This window comes from Pholcus phalangioides, unplaced genomic scaffold (assembly GCF_987345545.1).
Source record: "Pholcus phalangioides strain wild (caught in Gottingen) unplaced genomic scaffold, Ppha-v1.0 ptg000007l_1, whole genome shotgun sequence".
Lineage (NCBI taxonomy): Eukaryota > Metazoa > Arthropoda > Arachnida > Araneae > Pholcidae > Pholcus > Pholcus phalangioides.
The window spans coordinates 22,618,556-22,639,206 of NW_028301600.1; the positions used below are offsets into that span (position 1 = coordinate 22,618,556).

The window sequence follows — 20,651 nt, forward strand, 5'->3', positions numbered from 1 at the left end:
TCTTTAAAAGGTTATAGTACACACCAATACAAACAATTGCCATGAAAGAATGCATGGTCTAACATGAAAAGCAAACGCGCTAACTCGTTTCAAAACGGCCGCTCCGCAAACGTTAAAACGGTATTCCTGTTGAAATTTATCGGGAGGAAAAGAACACCATGCATGCAAATGTAACCTGAGTCAAGAAGAAGAAAACTTATGCAAATCGGCGTCACGGTGAATAAAATGCGCGGACTCAGTATAACTAAAGTGCACCATTATCCCGTACGTTACAACTGTTAGAACGGTTGCACGCTGGACTAACTTCACAGGGCTGGCATCCACGCCTTTTATTCACTGTGACGCAGATTTGCATACGGTTTCTTCTTCTTCCCCAGGTTACATTTGCATGCATGGTGTTCTTTTTCTCCCGATAAATTTCAACAGTAATGCCGTTTTAATGTTTGCGGAGTGGCCGTTTGCGTTTCATGTTAGACCATGCATTCTTTGATGACAATTGTTTGTATTGGTGTGTGTACTATCACCTCTTAAAGAGTTTTCCCCATCTTTTTTGAATCACCCTGTATAAGCATCCTCCCCATCTATCCTATTTGTTAAGGATAGATGGCACACATTGTTCACAGGATTAGTTTGCCAGTCTTTGTTGCAGGCTTATATGTTAAACATTTTCCCGTTTTTGTTTAAGATTAAAAATATATAGGCGTTAAAAAACGTGGTAGCAACAGTGGGATGTGGACACAAGACGATTTATGCAAAGCAAGGAATTATTACCTAGGAAAAAAACAAAATACGAAAGTACATCGGTGTAGAACTTCTTCTAGCAGCAGTTCTGAAGAGGACATCGAGATTAAATATGCTCCAGTAACCTACCCAGTGATGATTATGATCACTAATGAATATGTACAGAAATGAAATCTGACTGGATTAGAAAAGTCCGTTGCCGACGTTGGTTGCGGATACATATATATACAGGGTGATTATAAAAAAACTATCCCGACATATAGGCCCCTAACTATCATACCATTCACAGAAACTGAATGAAATTTTGGCATAAGGTATTTTGATGTATGAGCTCAAGAATGATATGGAAAACAACAGTTACGGTTACAGTGAGAAATTTCGAAAATATCAAATGGCAACACCAAGTTTTTTGCATTGGAATGTGATCTCCATTGTGAAAAACCCTAAATAGCGTTCGAACGGCAACTGTAGCATGAAAATCACCGGCGGTAGATAGGCTAAAAGTGAGGACAACCAATAAGGACAGAGAAGCAGCATAAAATAAAGCATTTTATTGTGTTTCACAAATTTTGCACATGACCTTGTGGAGGACTAATCAGGCTGGGATCTCAGCCGAAGAAACTGTGTGACGAATGAAACGAACATTAATGTTCTGGTGCACGGCAAAGTTCTTTTTACTTTTTCCTTGCCTAGCTCCGGGGATTTTCGTGCTACAGGTGCCATTCCAATGCTATTTAGTGTTTTTCAGTATGGAGATCGCATTCCAATACAAAAAACTTGGTGTTCCCATTTGATATTTTCGAAATTTTCTCACTGTAACCGTAACTGTTAGAGTGACACTGTTATTTTCCATATCATTCTTGAGCGCATACCTCAAAATACCTTATGCCAAAATTTCATTCAGTTTCTGTGAATGGTATGATAGTTAGGGGCCCATATGTCGGGATAGTTTTTTTATAATCACCCCGTATATACATACATATATACATATACATACATATATATATATATATATATATAGTTTTTTTTCATGACGTAAACACTAGCTAAGAAAGTTTTTTTCGCAATTCGGTCCCTAACGGGGATCAAAAGGGGATTCAAAGGCAACATATGAGAAGAGAAATAGCAACAGCAAATATCATAAATAGTAATATAACCTATAGAGAAATCACGCCAAGCCGAAACCGCCGAATCTATAATCATGAAATTAGGTCAGAAACTTTATTCCATGATGTAAAGACTAACTAAGAAGGGGTGTTTTCGAAATTCGATCCCTAAGGAGGGTCATAAGGGAGTTCAAAGTTAACAGAGAAATCAAACCGCTGAAGCTATGAAATTTATCAGAAGTTTTATTTCATGACGTAGGAATCAACTAAAAATATTTTTTTTAAATTCGACCCCCCTACTCATAAGGGGGGCTCAATGGGGGGGGGGGTTATATGAAAAAATCACGCCGAGATGAAACCACTGAAGCTGTAAATATGAAATCTGGTCAGTATTTTTTATTGTAATGTAGAGACTCACTGAAAAGGGATTTTTCAAAATTCAACTCCCTGGGAGGGGGAGTTCAAACGTTATATGGAGTAATAATCACTGAGCCGAAATCGCTGGAGCCATAAATATGAAATTTATATTTATAACGTAGATGCTCACTAAGGCGGGATTGCTGAAAATTCATACCCCCTCCCAATGGGGGTCATGAGGGATTCAAATGTTATATGGGGGGGGGGAATAATCACCGAGTAGTTTTTAAATTACCAAATCCACGCGAGCGAAGCCGCTGGTAACATCTATAGTCCGTTTCAGGTTAACTTTGCAGTGAAGAGGAAGCTACGAGGGAACCTCATCACTCGTTGCTATGGCAACAAAAGCCTCTCAACCAATGTATCGATGCGCGGCCTGGGTAAGGTATGGACGATACCGCGAAAATGTCGTTGTGGTTGCTATAGATTTTTGGATAATGGTAACCAATATTTTTTTCTAATTTAAAAATTTCAAACGAAGAAACATCGGTCAAAACGATATTTTTCCTTTCTTTTTCGCAAAATCATTAAAAAAATTGAAATATTCTGTATAAATAATCATCATAAAACTCCGATTTATGGGAACTTTATTTTGCGGCGGAAGAGTACACTCTCTACCTTTCTCTCCACTGCAAAGTTAACCTGAAACGAACTATAGTACCCAATATAAAAGCGTATCTATCACCAAAAACCTAATAATCAGTAATATATAATACACTGCCCATGAAAAAGACGGTTGTCTTTAAGTATGGATAGCTTCTCGACTTATTCCACTATGTTTATCGTACTTCTTTTTAAATGAGTGAGTTGTGTTAGAATTCACGACCCCCGGAGGTAACCTATTCTATTTATTAACAACCCTATGCGAGAAAAATTCCCTGCGACACCACAACCTGGAATTTTCCCTTACTAAACGATTTTGGTGTTCTCTTGTCGAAGCAATTGATTGACGGTGGTCAATAAATAGCTCATATTCCATCCTATCCATCCAGTGTTGAAACTTTTAAACACTTCCCACACACATTCTCCTGACACCCGCATTTCTCGAATGTAAACATATTCAAGAAATGCAGTCTTTCTTTATAACTCGAGCCTTGTGTGCCAACAAGTGCACGCGTAGCTCTCTGGACCCCCTGAACCAAGTCTGTGTCCCTCTGTAGGTACGACGGTCTCCAAAACCTAACGGCATACTCCAGTGAGGACGAATTAAGCCTCGAAAAAGCGGAAGAATGACTTTAGGAGAACGCGAAGAGGTCTTTTTAAGAATGAACCCCCCCCCCCCCCCGAGCATTCTATTCGCTTTTTTTTACCACCGCTGAACAATGTTCAGAAAACCTAAGCCGTTCGTCAATGAGAATTCCGAAATCGGTGACCCTAGTTACATCCGGGATAATAATGCCATTCAACTCGTAAGTCTTAAATGCCAATTCTTCTTTAAACTTATCAACCTCACTTTATCATTGATGTGATATGGCATATAGCATAGTTTTTAGTTTTTAGAATTTCTTCCTTTCTGTCAATTATTTTTCTAAATATCCATATGAATTTAAATATTAATTGTTACTGAGTTCGTCAAATTTTTTGTGAAAATATCAGCAATACAGGCCCCAGATCTTCAACTATGGTCATTTAACTCCAGTTCACCCTAATTCACATTCATTCTCAACATTAGATTTCATCAAAAATTTCCAATGGAATTTTTAAAATGACCAATTGATAATATTCGTGGGCAGGGAAACCTAAGACAAAATAGAAGTTTCTGAAAAGACGAGATAAACATCTCTCAACATTTGGAGGAGGGGAATCTGATCTACTCACATTGTTATAATTTCTCTTCAATTTCAAAACTTCTAGAAGTTCCCGTAAATACATCAAAAAATTTTCTGCAGGCAATAACTCTGCTTTTTCCCCCCATTTTTCGAATTTCTTGATGGAAAATTGACGCACCCCACTTTTAGCACACTTATTTTATCGATAGCATCAATGAGCTTTATATTCCTAAGGCAAAACAAAACTTACGATATCTTACTGCATGCAGCATTGTTACTGATAAAAATCATTCAAAATGAATTCTCAGATTTTAAAATTACCTCTGTAATACGTGCAAGTTTTATACCAGTTCCAATTTATATAATGAAAAAAATTATTTATTGTTTTGTTAAGTGTGGCCAGCACTTGGAATTTTTACTGAATACTAAATTTCCCTGGAATTGATTGTAAACTTTGTTTGTCATCTATAAAGAAAGATACAAATTTAAGTGATAAAAGTAAGGCATTTTTTGTTTGTTTGTTTGTTTAAAAATAATTTTAGGCTACATTTTATTTTGAAAAAATTTAAAAGTGAAAAAAAAATATCCTAAAAATGCCAACAAATGACCGAAAACCTGAAAAATGTCTTAAAAGTGAAAAACGTTAAATAATGCAAAAAAAAAAAAGAATAATAAATGAAATTTCATCAACATCCGGGTCCTGCTGATTACCAATTAATCATTTCATGTCACATATACGACAAACAGAATCATGGGTAACTTAGAACATGGTCATTAGTCGATTGGGTGATACAAGGGCAGAGAAATTCTCATATTTCAGTTTTGATATTCTACGAGATCAAATTGTATTTTTATTTCAAATTTAATCGTGAAGTTTATCTATTGAGGACAAATAGAAGAACCTTGAGACACACGACCAAAAAACTACCATCCCGACAATAGAAGCTTACGATTTTCAGACCGCTTGAGGATAATATGAACTATTACAAAGTTTCCTTCTAACAAAAACTTTCTGAAAATTCAATAATAATCTTAATAAAATAATTATCTTTGTCATATAAAACATACAAAATAATCAATATAAAATAATGTAGTCAAACATCATAATAAAGATATTCATATTTTCAAAGTACAATAATACTAAAAAGAAATCACATACTAGAGATATGATTCAAGCCTCCTTGCACACTGTTTGGAGTATAGTTCATATAACCTAAAATAAAAAAATTAAGCATAGGAAGTTTGGTTTCATCTCTTAAGAAATTATAATGAAAACATACCGGGTGTTTAACAAAGAATGTTTTAAAGGGATTTTAAAATTAAAATTAAATACAAAGAATGATCAGCAGAGAAATAGGAAAATTTAGCTGTGGTAGTGATACTTTTGTAAAATAATAATTTGAAGACATGAAAATTAAAACTTTTATACGAGCTCTATAATTAAAACAAATCACACAATAAAAATAGTGCCTTTCTTTATTACATTGAAAGAAATTTATTCCGTGACGTTTGAATAAAAATTTTCAGTGATTGAAGTTCTTAATTTTGTCACTTTTCGCGTTTTTTCGAAGTCCCAACTGATTTTGAGACTCACCAGAGTTCAAAGAAATTCACATACAATGACTCCTGAGGTGAGTTTCTTTGCATCAACATTAATATTGCTAGTAAAACAGATATACAGGACTGTGGAATCCGAAGGAACTTTTATAGAAACTCAATCACTTTTTTGACTAAAGATAAAAAAGAGAGAGAGAGAGAGAGAGACAAACACACATTAAAATTTTTGTACTGCCTCTAATCAAAATATCGTGAATAAACAAAATTTGTGCCACTATTAAGTTATCCGACTACATTTTAAACGCCATTTTGGAAGAAAACAATGATTTTTTAATTTCAATTTTTTATGAAATCCCCATTTCTTGGGGGACCAAAATTACGCCAACTTTAAGTGTTACGTTTTTGCATCAAGTAATCTGTGAATAAGAACTCGAAACGTGTTTTACGAAGAATGCTATTTTTGACATTTTACATGAGTTTGAAATATGGTTTCTAAAAATTTATGGATTTTATCATTACAAATTTTTAGTATGACATTCTCTCTCTGCCATATATTTTCAAGGTTGTGAACTGAAATCTGAGGTCTATCAGATGTCTTTGTCTAATTACACTTTGTCCCACAAGTTTATGGGATCTTGTTTTTTCCGTATAACTTCTGTAGCAGGCAGTGTAATGAAATGAAATTTTTTCACAAAAAAGGAAAACATTTTTCTTCAATAATATAAAGAACATTTTTCATAAAATAATATAAATTTTATTTATAATCGTTAATTTGTTAAAATTCCGTGTGTCCCAAAATTTTATGGAAATTATTCAATACATGCAAATTTGAAACTCGTAATCGTGACAGAAGTCTTAACACCTATAAATACAGCGAGGCGGAATAAGGTGTAAAAGAATGTTTTGTTTGCTAGACGGCAAACACGTCGCAGCCATTGAATATGGAGGTTGCCCATACCATCGCAGAACCTCCACCCTGGTGTCTGCTGAAGTATGAGCGTGGCTTTTCCCTCAGAGATGGTGCCAATACCTTGTATATGCATCGGGACATCTAAATTACATTTTTTTTCGTCATTTACATCCATTTTTCTCCGTAAGCTACGTGGTTTTGAGTCCACTCTGCCATCTCGAAATGTGATGCGTTCATAGAGTAATAATACTATATAGAGAGAGCGCGCGAGAGGGGTGGGTTACAGTATGAAGAAAGGATCGGAGTCACGTGACTCGGGTCAAAAGGTTTGCCAGGGAATCTCGCTGGCAATGCTTTCCTTATGGCTGTTCGCATGACGATCTACACGTGCTGTCTTATTTTTGATTAGAATGGTCAACACTTGTGCAGCCTTCGGATGTTCTGAACGGTTTAGGAAAGGGGGACCCAACACACAGTATCCTTTCACAATTGAGTACTTTTTTGCTTGTTTCCCTTCTTCTAAATTAAAAATTGGAATATTAAATTGACGATTCAATGAATTTCTGATGCAGTCTCAGTTTTTAACGATTTCATTTTGGATTTAATTCAATTAAAGTTCCAAGTTTTGGTAAAATTCAAATGTCATGAGTCATTATTAAATGTTTTAATATAATTTTTGATAGTAAATGATTAAAGAGAGAGTAGTGAGTTTTATTAAGTTTTAACTGAAATATACGTCTCCGCAAGATTTGGCGAGCTAGTGATTGCATTCGCGTTTACTCAACTTGAAGAAAATATGCTTTTCAGATTGAGGAATATATATATATGACAAATATTTTATTTAAATAGAATGCAATGAAAACTCACCCCACCCTCTAGACAACGGCAGTTTTTCATAAAAATGTATAACTACCTCTAAAAATAGTATTTTTATCCTTATCCCTCTTCACATCTGAGATAAAACTATTACAGAAAAGAAATTTTTTATTGATTGATTTGTGTTTGTTGTATGTGAAAATGCTCTCAAACAAGATAATTAATTAATTAGTTAATTAATTTTAAGTCAATATCTTTGGTAGAACCATCTGAGTCAAGACGTGAAGTCACTATGTGTACCTCAGATGTTAACTTGAAAAAATAATCATTCTAAAAACTATTTAATACCTTAAAAAATGAAGATTTTCACACATATGTATACTTCTGGAGCGAAGAGGTTACACATATATGTCACACACATACATACTTTAAATTATTACATATATACTCTACACGAAATTTCATTTCTTATAATTTAGCGAAATTATTGATGATGAGGTTTTGTAATTTTCTTGAAAAATTTATTTTATTCCTGAAACATTATGCAAGTGTTCACATTTTTGTGTGATACGGTTATAAAAGGTTTTTCAGGAATGTTAGAAATGAAACTTTTGCTTATTATTTGAATATTATTTCATGACTGAATATGGTATGAGTGTGTGAATGTGTGTTACATTACATAACATAATATGATGCATTATAATTATATAATCATAATTAATGTATGATTAAAGTAATTGTAATGTTCTGGAAAGATAATTTTTTCTGTTTTAAATAACCCCTAGTATAAATAAATTTTCGAAATTAAAAGTGACAAAGTGAATAAAGAGAATATTTAAAAATATAAATGTGAAATAGGCTATATATGTATAAGAGATCAGCTATAGAGCTAAGAGATAGGCTATATAATAAGATTAAAAAACTCAAAAGTCTTAAATTATTACGAATTATCCCTTATGGAAAATAAAAAACTTTCGTTTTTCAATATTTGTTTATATTATAGAATTGATTTTTTTCCCAAACCTGATACTCCCTAAATATTTTACAAAAGAATGAATGAAATTCATTGAACAAATAAAGGAAAGTTTTCATCAACTTGATCGAGTCAAATTTCGTTACAGCAACATCCTAGCGTTAACACGAAATCACTAGGTTCTGCGAAAACGCGCCAAATGTAATAGCGCAGAACCTGTTTGTTCCTCGACAATACTGCTTATCTTTTCTTCACGTTCCACAAGTTTTATGAATAGCGTGTGCCGTCTAATATATCTTTAGTCTATGGATGCGTTGTGTGTGTTTGAACATGGTGCTTTGAGAGGGATAGTTGACGGACAATTTTTCATATGAACAATGTGTACAATGTTTTATACACGATATATTAAATGAAATTATAAAAAATTCACATCAACAGATTTGAGTATAATCTAACGTGGAACGTCATTATTTGAATGGCTGTGAAAATAACAAAACACATTTCATCCATAGAATTTTTTTTTGCAATCGTGTTTCGAATATTACATGAATTTTGCTTGAAATTTGACATAAAAATGCCCTTTAATAATATAGGTAGTCTAAAATTTATTATTGTTTCCCCCATTTTGAGACACTTTTTTTTTAAATCAAAAAGTATTATTTAAGTTTACTCCAATATTGTTTTATAGAAAAGTGAAAAGAAAGGTAGTCTCGGATACCTTAATTAAAAAAAAGACTAACCACATAACCATTGAATAGATATTGACTGAGATATTAGTGATTGAAGTCCTTGAATTTCGATACATTTACGTGCTAAAATACTTCAAAAAAATTAAGAACGTTGAAAAAAAATCAGGGGCTTCAATTACCGATATCTGCGAATTTTTTACCCCAATGTAATCAGTAAAATTTTTTCTGCAATTAAGTGAGACGGAAGCTTTACTAATTGATTTTTTTAACACTCCCTTTAACAATTATTTATGGTAGATTTAAGTCACAGCAATTATTTCCTCTTTTTGCTGATAAATTTTTCTTATTTTACTTGAATTTTAAAATAAATCGTGGAATTTTTATTCGTTTTGGGGGTGAAGCACATTGTATATATTTGTGCTTCCTTCCATTTCGGTGCCTTTTCATCAAAATATGTACTAATCAATGCGAGCATGAACACTGTGCATGGCGACGATATGCGAGGATATACGAATAAAACGATTGAGTAGTTTTTTTTAGAGCATTTGTTAGTAAATGGGAATAGGAAAAGAAATACGTGATTGATCTGTTGATTGTATTTACGTTGTTATAGAGACGCCATACAAAAGTACGAATATCGAGCAAAAAAACTGAGTAAACATGTTGATTAAAAGGGCACAATGCAAATTCTGCTGTATGGTCGCGTAGGTGCCATGATGGATTCGCAACCTATAAGCTCGGGTTTGATTTTCTCAGCTCAAGTTTAATTCAATATCATGGGGCAAATGATAGGTGTCTCAACACAAAATACAGAGTATCCCATAAATTGGTAAATAGTTTAAAATTCAGAAAAAATTGAAAGAATTGATATACAATGAAATCCCGATATAACGATATTCTGTGGACCAAGGAAAAATATCGTTGTGAAGTGATTATCGTTATATCGAGAGGTAGCCGTTTATATTAGAATATAGGGATTTCCGAACAAAAATTGAAAATGATCGTTGTATCGAGTATTAGTTGTAGTGAGGTTTCACTGTATTTGAATGCGGTTTGCGAAAAAGTTAATCTCACGCAGGGGGATTGTTTTTGGTACAGAAAAAAATTAGTTCAAATTTTTGTCGAAAGAGGGTGATGCACGTCAGGCTAGAGTGATTGTGTGTGTGTGTGTGGTCCTGAATCTTTTTTCATTCTCTTCTGTGTCCGAAATGTTCATGAAGCTTCAACCGGCGATTTCTGGTTGAGGCAAAACAACTTCACCAACAATGCTTTATCCACCTATAGTCAACATCACAATGAAAATCTTATGTTAGCACCAGTAACAGGAAAATTAACAGGGGCGCAGTTGTAAGATGCTCGCCCACCACCATGAAAGCTACCATCAGGCCCGCGAGTTCAATCCCGGGGAAGAATATAAACAACAAATTCTTTCCCTACCGAACCTGAGGCGGCCACCGATAGATGTGACGCCTTCACTTTTGACCAAAAAAAAGATTACTATGCGCCAATTTTTACAGAATATTCCACTTGCGCAGCATCAAAAAGCACGTTTTTTTCTTTCTCGACGTATACTGATACGGGTCTGGAAGCGAATCTAGAGAAAGGATCAAAATGGGTCCATTATTGATATTCCGGAAAATTTTACTCTAAATGTTACCCCCGAAACTGTTGGAACCGATGTTAAGTGCTATAAATCTTTTTATTTTCATTTAATTTAACTAGATTCACCTACCGTACATACTCGTGCATAAACCGACCCCCCAACGTAAGGACCACCAAAATGATAGAAAATTAGAAACCCGAGTAAGCAGATCCTAAAAAATTACAAACATTTTGGGGGGGGGGAATGTGTATTTCTAAAATATAAAAGTTAAAATGAAAAATTATTAAATTCTTCCAAATATATTTTTCCTCCCACCCCCCCCCCCCATTTACTCACTCCCCAATTTACGAGATAGTTTAAAACGTTTTCTATCGTATCAATAGACAAAAAGGAATGGTTGTACAAAATGTACAGTCTGCAGACCGGATATAAGAGATGGCTACCGTTTGCGGGCCAAAAACTATTTTAATTATCATGCTGTATGGAATGACAATTTTTTTGGAAACTTTTTTGACATGTTCTTGTGCAGGGGAATCGCATGGGCACTATCTGCTGTCCTCTTGGCCTTAGATGACCTTGCACAGCAATTACATAAATTGTTTCCAATTCGTAGGGGGTCACAGTGTATTGTGAATTCACGTGGTGCTGAAAACATGGCTTGGTTTTCGCGTTTTCGTGGGCCGATTTGAACTCACTTTGCGGGCCGAAATTGAGACATTTCGCTATATTGGGAGTGTGGGGGGGGGGGGGTGGTTGTTAATAAAACGGGCTGATTTTTTCCCCTGATTATCGCTACAGCCAATAGCTGCCGTTCCTTATACCGTTTTTTTGAACGATTAGACGTCACTTTGAACGAACTCTAAGATGTATGATGGTGTGCAATGAGTCCACTCGGTATATTCCAGGCCTTCAATGATAAATTATTCAACCATTACACTTCGCTCATAGTTAGGAAAACTGGTCGCAGATGGTGACACTAAACATAACAAGCATTACACAGAAACAAACTTCACGTCAGGTTTCACTACACGTACACGCACATTCCAACATGTACCAATTCGTTAGAGGTTCCGCAGAGGAATATGGTTTAGTAGTGGTATGTTCCAGGCTCCAAAAAAACATTGCTGTAATGGATCATACCACTTTCAGTGATATTGATCCTGATCATGGTCATAAAGACCAATGACCATTTTGCGAATATTCTGTGCTTGGTAACAAGAGTCAATAGAAATTGGAATATTCTGCTTGCAGATGCAATTGGGTTGAGCGTAAGGGAAATAACATAATAACACATTTTAATTCTTTTTCGGAGAGATGTTAAGTGCTATAATCTTTTTATTTTCATTTTTTTAATATTCTTATGATGTAGTACAGCTCTCCATTGTTCCGTCACGAAGTCTTCTAGGGTCAGAGGATATATGACCATAAATGTAGATTTCTTTCCCCGAATAATTTAATGTAGCCCATGAAATAATTTTTTAATTTAAATTAAGTTATCGGCAATGTAGAAGCTAAGCTAACTACGAAGTCGCCGGTATCGACTGGGTCACAACGCATGCTTTGAAAAATCGTTCGTGTTATCGACCGCCCACAAAATCCAACAGCTCACTTACTCCCTTTGAATCCTATCCCGAAGATACTCATTGTAGCGATCGTCACGATTCCTTCCATTCTAGTGAATGTACTTCCGGGATGCTTGGCAGCTGACGCCCTTTCGGCAACCCTCCATCTATCTTTATGAATGGTCTTGCTTTCCCAACAACATACGGTATTTGTTAAACATTAATTAATAAAGAACAACGATTCCTTTCCAATTTCAATCAGCTGATGGCGGTCGTATATTGGCACCGACCGCCTCGCTCTCGTATCATCTTATTGTTGTTGGTGGTGAGTGAATAATGGATAAGGCACTTTTTTCCCCCCAAAAAAAACCTCGACCCTTTTCCCACTAATCAGATTTCTACCATGGGTTTTAGTCATATGGCATCAATTAAACGTAAATCATTTTAAATATATATCACATTCGGGTAATATGGAATATTACTTTTATTTTTTAGATTATTCCAATTTGAAACATGATAGAAACCTGAAACTTGCAATTCTATAAAGTTTGAATTATTGTCTTTGCATCGACAAGTTATCATATTTAGAAATAATTATGATGTCTAAGAAAAAAACATTAAAAAAATCATTTTCGTCGGGTAATATAGAATAGTCAGGTAATATAGAATACGGGTTTAAAATAAAGAAAACTAATTCAGATCGAAAACAAGATTTAATGAGTCTGACAAAAATAAGTACAAATTTCATCACTTGTTTTTGTAGTTGATAATGCGGCGTATTTACAAGAGACAAACAGATGCAATCTTCCTTCACTACCCCAAAACAGTCAAGGCGGGCCCACAGAGATCAAGACACATTATTTCTAGACCTTTCCCCTTCTATTTTACTAAACTTTGTCTCTTGAAGAGATATTCTAGCCGAACTCAGATAATACTTCTAGTATTCCATATTACCCATCACACCATTTGTGAAAAAAAAAAGCGTTTTACTTAACTGGGAAGAGAATTGCTAGCGAAAAATTGAATAAAGTTCAACACTTGTTACGCATATTTTGGGCTTAGTTTCAAATTATTCAGCACATTTTATACATCCAAGGATGATGTCACTCTTCGCTATCCATACGAGGGTTTTGAACAGCTGGCTGATGCGAAGATGAATTTAGAAAAGAGAGAAAATTCAACTGCCCATGCGGAGAATCGAACCCACATCTTCTCACTTGCCATGTGAGTGTCCTTTTTTTTTCCAAGCCGAGCACAACTCACTATCGCCATGGGCAATTTACTACCTAGGGAGTTGTGCCGGAAGTGTAAGTATGTGTACCTAACAGTCTGAGTGCGTACCTAGTGTTGTGTATGATTTTTTAGTGCTGCCATCTATATCTCAGAAGTGAAGTGAGTGAAGTGTAATGACTGAATATTTGTACTGTTTGTAGGACTGTTGCTTTCTGTGGCGAGACTTTTTTACTGGGAGATCGGCTCGCATTTGCGCCTTGAAGTTGGGAACCACAGAAAACCAACTTCAGCCGACCACCACTGTGGTGACGGTGGGGCTCGAACCCGGGTCCCCGCGATGCGAGTCCGTCATTATGACCACTCGACCACCACAGCGGCCATGTGAGCGTCCTAGACCACTATGCTACAATGGCAACGGATATCTCAATCTTATATATATATATAGATATCCTTAGAGCTCGTGTACACTCAACGGCACCGTACATGGATGGTCGGACCTAACTCAGGCCAAAGCTTAATACTAATTATTTTTAACACTTGATAAACACTTTTGAACACACGCTTGCCTTAATAAAGTTCTAGAACAAAAAAAATAATATTCTCTTATAGCAGCCGTGATGATGGCGACAATCGAGTGGCACCTACTCTGTAGCATTTTGAAGTTTTTTTTATCACTATTCCACTTTTAGAGGCCATACCTGAATCCGAGGAAAACCCGGTATTACATATTACCCAACTATTCCATAATACCCGAATGTATTATACATTTGGATGCGAACAATGATTGATAATACCGTAATTTTTCGTAGAAAAACCACGGTTTATATAGATTTAAAATTTAATTTTTAGCTATAGGGGGGCTTATGCAGTTATTTTTTTTCTTAATGTTCGAACTTCAAGGAATTTTACTTAATTCCTATGGGAATTTTTTATTCATTATTTCTTTGTAATGCAATTTAAAAAATTAAATTTTTATTCAAGAATAAAAAATATCTAAAATGTCGCGAAACATTATATATATATTTTTTGATATTTCTGTTGATTGAAAATTGCGTGCGGCTTATATGAAGCTGAAAGCGTCTATAAAGCTGTGGTGTTTTCAGAAAAACTTTTTTTTTCCTTGGCGTGGCTTATAAATCCTAGCGGATTGTTTACCGTCGTGTGTTACTAGTTGATTGTTTAGATATGGAACATATCTTCGTATGTTTTTGAATAATTCGTTCATAGTATAAAGAAAAGGTAAAACAAAAAATAATTATTTATTTTGTGTTTTTCATTTAAGTCTCTTAAATCGAGATGATCTATGTATTAATTAGTAAACGAAAACATTTTATATTTAAAATGTGAATGCTAATTTCATGCTTAACGAGGTGCAGTATACTCATTAAAATATTTTGTGTGCTTCAATAGGTAAATTTTAAACGAAAATAGAAGTCTCAAATTTAAAAAAAAACTTTTTTCACTAATTTCTTCATGAAAAATTTGCTTGAAAGGTGAAACGCTCTCATTTTATTTGTCAGTTATTGAGATAACTGATCCTTATTTCATAATGAATTTACGAAACTCTTTAGAGAAATACTTATATTATATCCTTTCGGAATCGATAAAAAAACACAATGTGCCAGAAATAAATTTTTTTGTGATCGTTTGGAAATAAATTTCTATGTTATTTAAAATCATAAAATTTGTAATAAAAGTGGTGAAAGAGAATTAATTATATAAAAATATTTAATTAATAATCCTAAGATGACATTGATGCCTCAAAACGTCATTTTTACCATCATTTTACTTGAACTTCAACATTTTCATTCATTCAGTTGAAGGAAGGGAAGTAAAAATTTTGGCTTTTCATATCAAATACAATTCTAGTTTTCAACAGAAAATATACGTAAAGCCTACAAGCGTTTATGATTTATGATTCTGAATGTTGGTTTTTTGGCATCAACAGCTACTTTGCTAAGAAAACTGAAGTACAGGATGTTGGTAATCAAAGTTTTAATCCTCTATGGCAGGTGTGGTCAACTTCTCACTGTTCGAGGGCCAACATAATGGTCAGCTGCAATGTCGTCTGCCGAACCTGGGGAAACACTCTGGCGTATAAGCCGCACCGGTAAATTGACCCAGAAAACTCGCAGGTTTTTCTTCGCCATCAGTAATATGGTGAAATATGGGCATTCCGGTCGTTAAAATTTAACGCTGGGCTTCACTTTTTCTTAAACTCCTGCAAATTATTCTATACAATTACATTCATGGTGTGAAATTTCACAGATAAAACATTTTTCTCCATATCCTTTTGCAATTATTATTTTTCCGTATCCCTGATTTGGCAACCCGTGGGCCCCACGTGTCAAATAGACGCTCAATGAATTGATTAACGCAAGACTTCGAGGGAAGTTTTATTTTGGAGAAAGCGTGCCAAAAGCCCGTCTCGTGTATAACTATTGACCATCCGGAATGGGTAAATACGTAATGGTACCAATATAAGATGGACTAGCTTCACATGGACCAAGCAGACTACCTATACGTGTGAAAGAATGCGCATACGCACCATCACTTGGAGCTCCTGTACGTTCATAAGATTACACCGAACCAGATTTGTGATACATTAGATATCAGTAACGAAATAGTGGTATTTCGTTTTGAAGAAGTGCCAGTCTCATGTAACGTAAAATGCCACCAACCTGCTATATTCAAATTTAGAGATGAATGCTTCTCTGTCTTTGACACAAATAATCTTCGTGTCCGGGTGTGGAACTCCCTTGTTCAATGACACAAAATGAATCCGATCAGCAAATATGACAAATTTTGTCCTTTGAAATTATTAGTGTCTGCATAGCCTATATATATATAGTTGGTCGAAGTTTTTCAAGGTGCCGTTGTGACTTGGCATCTACTGCGAAAATTTTTTGTCACAGTTAGCAGAACACAAAATGTTAATTCAGCTACAAATACAAAGGCCAGAACAGGCAACTTGCTCAACGAGGTGACGGAAAGTAATGGGGAAAAATACCATGCGGCTAGCGGACCACCCCTGATGATCACTCCCACAAAAACTCATTGCAAATTTTATTTTTTTACAAATACGGATGTTTAGCATATTTTAATTGAAACAACACATCACGGCAATTTCATCAATTAGAGTGGACTTTTTAATTAGTTACGATGGCCAATCAAGGGTAAAATATACTTTTTTCCTTCATTTTTCTGTTATCTATAAACTGATAAAATCTCGTTTAGCAAAGTTGAATAGTTGTTTTACTTTGAATTTTAGTTCTAATTCCTCCAATTTTCGGTGTGATTTTATAAATCTCTGAACACACAAAATTTCTGCAGCTCTCAAAAAATGACACCGATAAGGAATCGACTCTTTCTGGATAAAAAAAAGTATTGTACCTTTTTTGTGTACCTTAATAAGGTATTTAAGGATGTAACCTTATTTGTACTGAAATGACACTAAAAGATGTATTTCCTAAAGTACCAAAAAAAAAAAAAAAATTGAGAAAAGAAATTGGTATAATGGAATTTTGTTGACCATGCACAGTATTAGCAATGTATATTCAAATATACACTGGACCATAAGGCACTAAAATTTCAAAAATCTCTGCAAAAGTAACTACACTGGCCAAAAATTCTTAAAAGAGGTTCCGTGAATACAAAAATTCCAGCAGTACATTGAAATTCAGGCAATAGTATGGTATAAAACGCTCTAAATGAACGTGACAAGCGTTGGCTGACAAGAAATCGTTTCACTCAGTAGGCGTGTAACACTGTTTTGAATAAAATCAAATTTCATTGTTGAGGCCTCAACAATCATCAGATCTCACGTTCTCCCAATAAAATGGGTTTCAACATCCGACGTCTAACCCGAGTACTAATGCCGAGCATTCAGCCAGAACTCCTGGGCTCGGGTACACCGGGACTGTATATAAGATGACTGAAAACGAGTAGAATATGATTTTGTATTCACACGCGAAGTGCATATACAGTACATGATTTGACGAATGACGTTCTCAACTGCATCAAAAAAGATGGGAGCATTCAATTCATGTATGGGGTATATCCAATCAAGCGATCGATTTCACATGTCAACAGGAAAAAGTACAGACTAATGCTAACTCTGTGATAGTATAGAATGCATCCAGTTGGCATTCAATGACATTCCTGCTGAGCCTGCAAGCATCAGTGATGAGTGAAAACCACGTGAACAAAACAGAAATATTCTATACACGGTGAAAGTGACCTGCTCTGCCAAACAAAAGGGAATGGTAGACGAACCCAAGCGGAACTTGAAACACCCTACCAACCCTGTCCTACCTCGAACCGCTTTCGAGTTATGGTGAATAAACTATTATGGAAAAAAAAGCGTCAAGTCTGAAAAAACACAAATTTATAAAGTTTCTGCAAGACCTATACATGCAAACTAAGTGCATGTTTGAAAAAAAAAGTCCTATAAGGCGACACAAATTTCATCGAAATATCTGGTGAACTACAAGCGCTGAAAGGTCACCAAAATTTTTAATCGCTAATTCCGCAAACACCCTTCTAGCTACATTGGGTCAAATTTGCCAAAAACTTGTCAATTGCGCCATCTTTTGAAAGAGCTTACAATAAACCATATCGCGGTTCTGATTCAAGAGAAATTTAGCCTTTTGTTTGCAATCCGTCACTGAAATCAGCGTTTGCCGAAGTAGACATTTTAGTAGAGTTTGGTGACAATATGATTTTTCACCAATTGATGATGATATGATTTTCACCCCCTCAGCAATCTTGTAGCTCGCCATTAAATACAGATATCTTGATAGAAGTGGTGTCATTTCATAGTATTTTTTCTGCGAAATCAAATTGTTGCAAAAATCTGTAACCACCAATTACTAATTTTCCTCGAATATCTAATTCGACAAACACTGATTTCAGTGATGTATTGCAAAAAAAGGCCAAATTTCTCCTGAACCAGAACACCGATAAGATTTATTGTATGCTCTTTCAAAAGCTGGTGCAATGGGAAAGTTCTTGCTAAATTTGACTGATTCTAACTAGAAGGGTGTTTAAATTTTTATGATAATTCGATTTTGAACTTTGCCCATCTATCAGCGCTTGTAGCTCACCATTAAATCCAGATATTTCGATGAAATTGGTGTCACCTTATAGCATTTATAGGATTTTTTGTGTTCTTTTCAAATATGCACTTAATTTGCGTGTATATAGATCTTGCAGAAAATTCATAAATTTGGGTTTTTTCAGACTTGACGCATTTTTCTTCCATAATCAATTATCCACCGTAACGGGAAAACGGTTGAGATAGGATAGGGTTATAGGGTGTTTCATGTTCCACTTGGGCATATCTATCACCCCCTCTTTTGTTGAGAACGATTACGTGAGAATGATTTGTCAGAAATGATTACGTTTATCCTGTATAAACCAGTGTTCAACCTTTTAACACCTTCCGACCAGTGAAAATAGTTAAAACTACCCTGTGCTAGAACACACAATTAAGCGCCCGAGTGGCGTGGTGGTAAGATGCTTGTTTACTACCGTGAAGGTTGTTGTTACGGTCCCAGGTTCAAACCCGAGGGAGAATATACATACGATATTTTCCCTAACGAGCTTGAGGCGACCACCGATAGACAGCGCCTTTGTTTCCAACCCATTTCATTAATGGCAGTAAAATGTGCAATACAGCGATATGGCCAGAAGTGGTAAATAATAAGTATGTGTGAAAAATGATTTCGTACACAGACAGGCAAAATATGAATGTGGAAATTGATTTGAGGGCAGGCTAAGAAAAATTATTTTTGGACGGGCAAAAGATAAACAAATAAGAGGAATATAATAAGCGGTTGAAGAACACTTAACTAAACCAGTGTTCTTCAACCACTGGTCCGCAGACTGGTGCCGATGCGTGGAAATTTCCTGCCAGTCCAAAAAACATTTGACCCCATTCATGTAGCCATTACATAATTTTATATTTAACGAATAAAATACGGTCTACAAAACACTGTTTATTTTTACGAAAATTTTCACACGAAATTTTTCAACTATTTTCATCGGTCCGCAGTTGTAAAAAAATTTAAGAACATTGTTATATAGACCAAAGTGACGGGCAAACTATAGGTTCTATTCGGGCCACCGCAGATTTTAAAATAGTATAGAAATGTTTTATAATATATAAATAGTGTTTTATAATAAATTATATTGGACCGCAAAACTTTTTTTTTTGGTCTGCTGTATCTTCCTTTCCAAATGTGTCTGAAAAATTTGTATTTAAATCTTTTACTAAAATATATCTCTCCTATGAAACAAACACTGAGTCTCATTACAAATTTGGTATCCAAACTTTTTAAGTTCAGAAAAAAAAAATTGATTTAGTTTTATGCTGGCTCAAAAGTTTTTTGACACAAGCAAACAAGAAAACAAACACCTACTAAATAATCAAATCAGTCATGCATTGGACACCATAACAAAATAGATCGCTCATTTTGGTTCGAACAACCCACGGTTCTCTTACGAGTTGAATGGTGTCACTATCCCGGATGCAACTAGGGTCACCGATTTGGGAATTCTTGTTGACGAGCGGCTTAGGTTTTCTGAAGATTGTTCAGCGGTGGTCAAAAAAAGCGAATAGAATGCTCTGTTTCATTTTCAAAAAAGTCTCTTCGCGTTCTCCTAAAGTCATTCTTTCGCTTTTCCGAGGCTTACTTCGTCCTGGACTCCAATGGACTTCTTATGCTGTAAGGTTTTGGAGACCATACCTACAGAGGAACATAGACTTGGTTGAAGGGGTGCAGAGAAGAGCTACGCGTGTCCTCATTGGCACACGAGGCTTGTTAAGAGAGACTTTTTAAGAGAGATTTTTTGAATAAGTTAACATTGGATGAACGTAGGTGTCGGGGAGATATGATGGAAGTGTTCAAAATTTTCAACGAAATAGACCATGAATTATTAGTCCACCGTCAATCGGCTGCTTTTACAAGGGGACACCAGTATCGATTGGTAAGGGATAATTCTAGGTTATGGTGTCAAAGGGAACTTTTCTCTAATAGGGTTGTTAATAAACGGAATAGCTTACTCCCGGGGTAATAAATTCTAACACAATTGACACGTTTAAAAAGAAATACGATAAACATATTTGGGTAAATCGAGATGCTATTCATACTTAGAATAAGACAACCATAAGTATTCTTTATGGGCATTGTATAATATATTTCATTAATTATGTATATATATATTGGTTGAAATTGCATTTTTAATTGAGTTGCTGTATTTTTGAAATATAAA

At 35.1% G+C, this 20,651-nt stretch overlaps 1 protein-coding gene across 2 annotated transcripts in view; it reads right to left on the reverse strand.

Annotated features, from left to right (window-relative positions):
• LOC149085069 (cytoplasmic polyadenylation element-binding protein 2-like) overlaps nt 1-20,651 on the reverse strand; it is a 64,053-nt gene that overhangs the window by 28,720 nt on the left and 14,682 nt on the right. For both annotated transcript variants that reach the window (XM_089232852.1, XM_089232851.1), the window contains exon 3: nt 5,193-5,246. In XM_089232852.1, the coding sequence (XP_089088978.1) occupies nt 5,193-5,246 (54 nt within the window). The remainder of the gene's footprint in view (nt 1-5,192; nt 5,247-20,651) is intronic.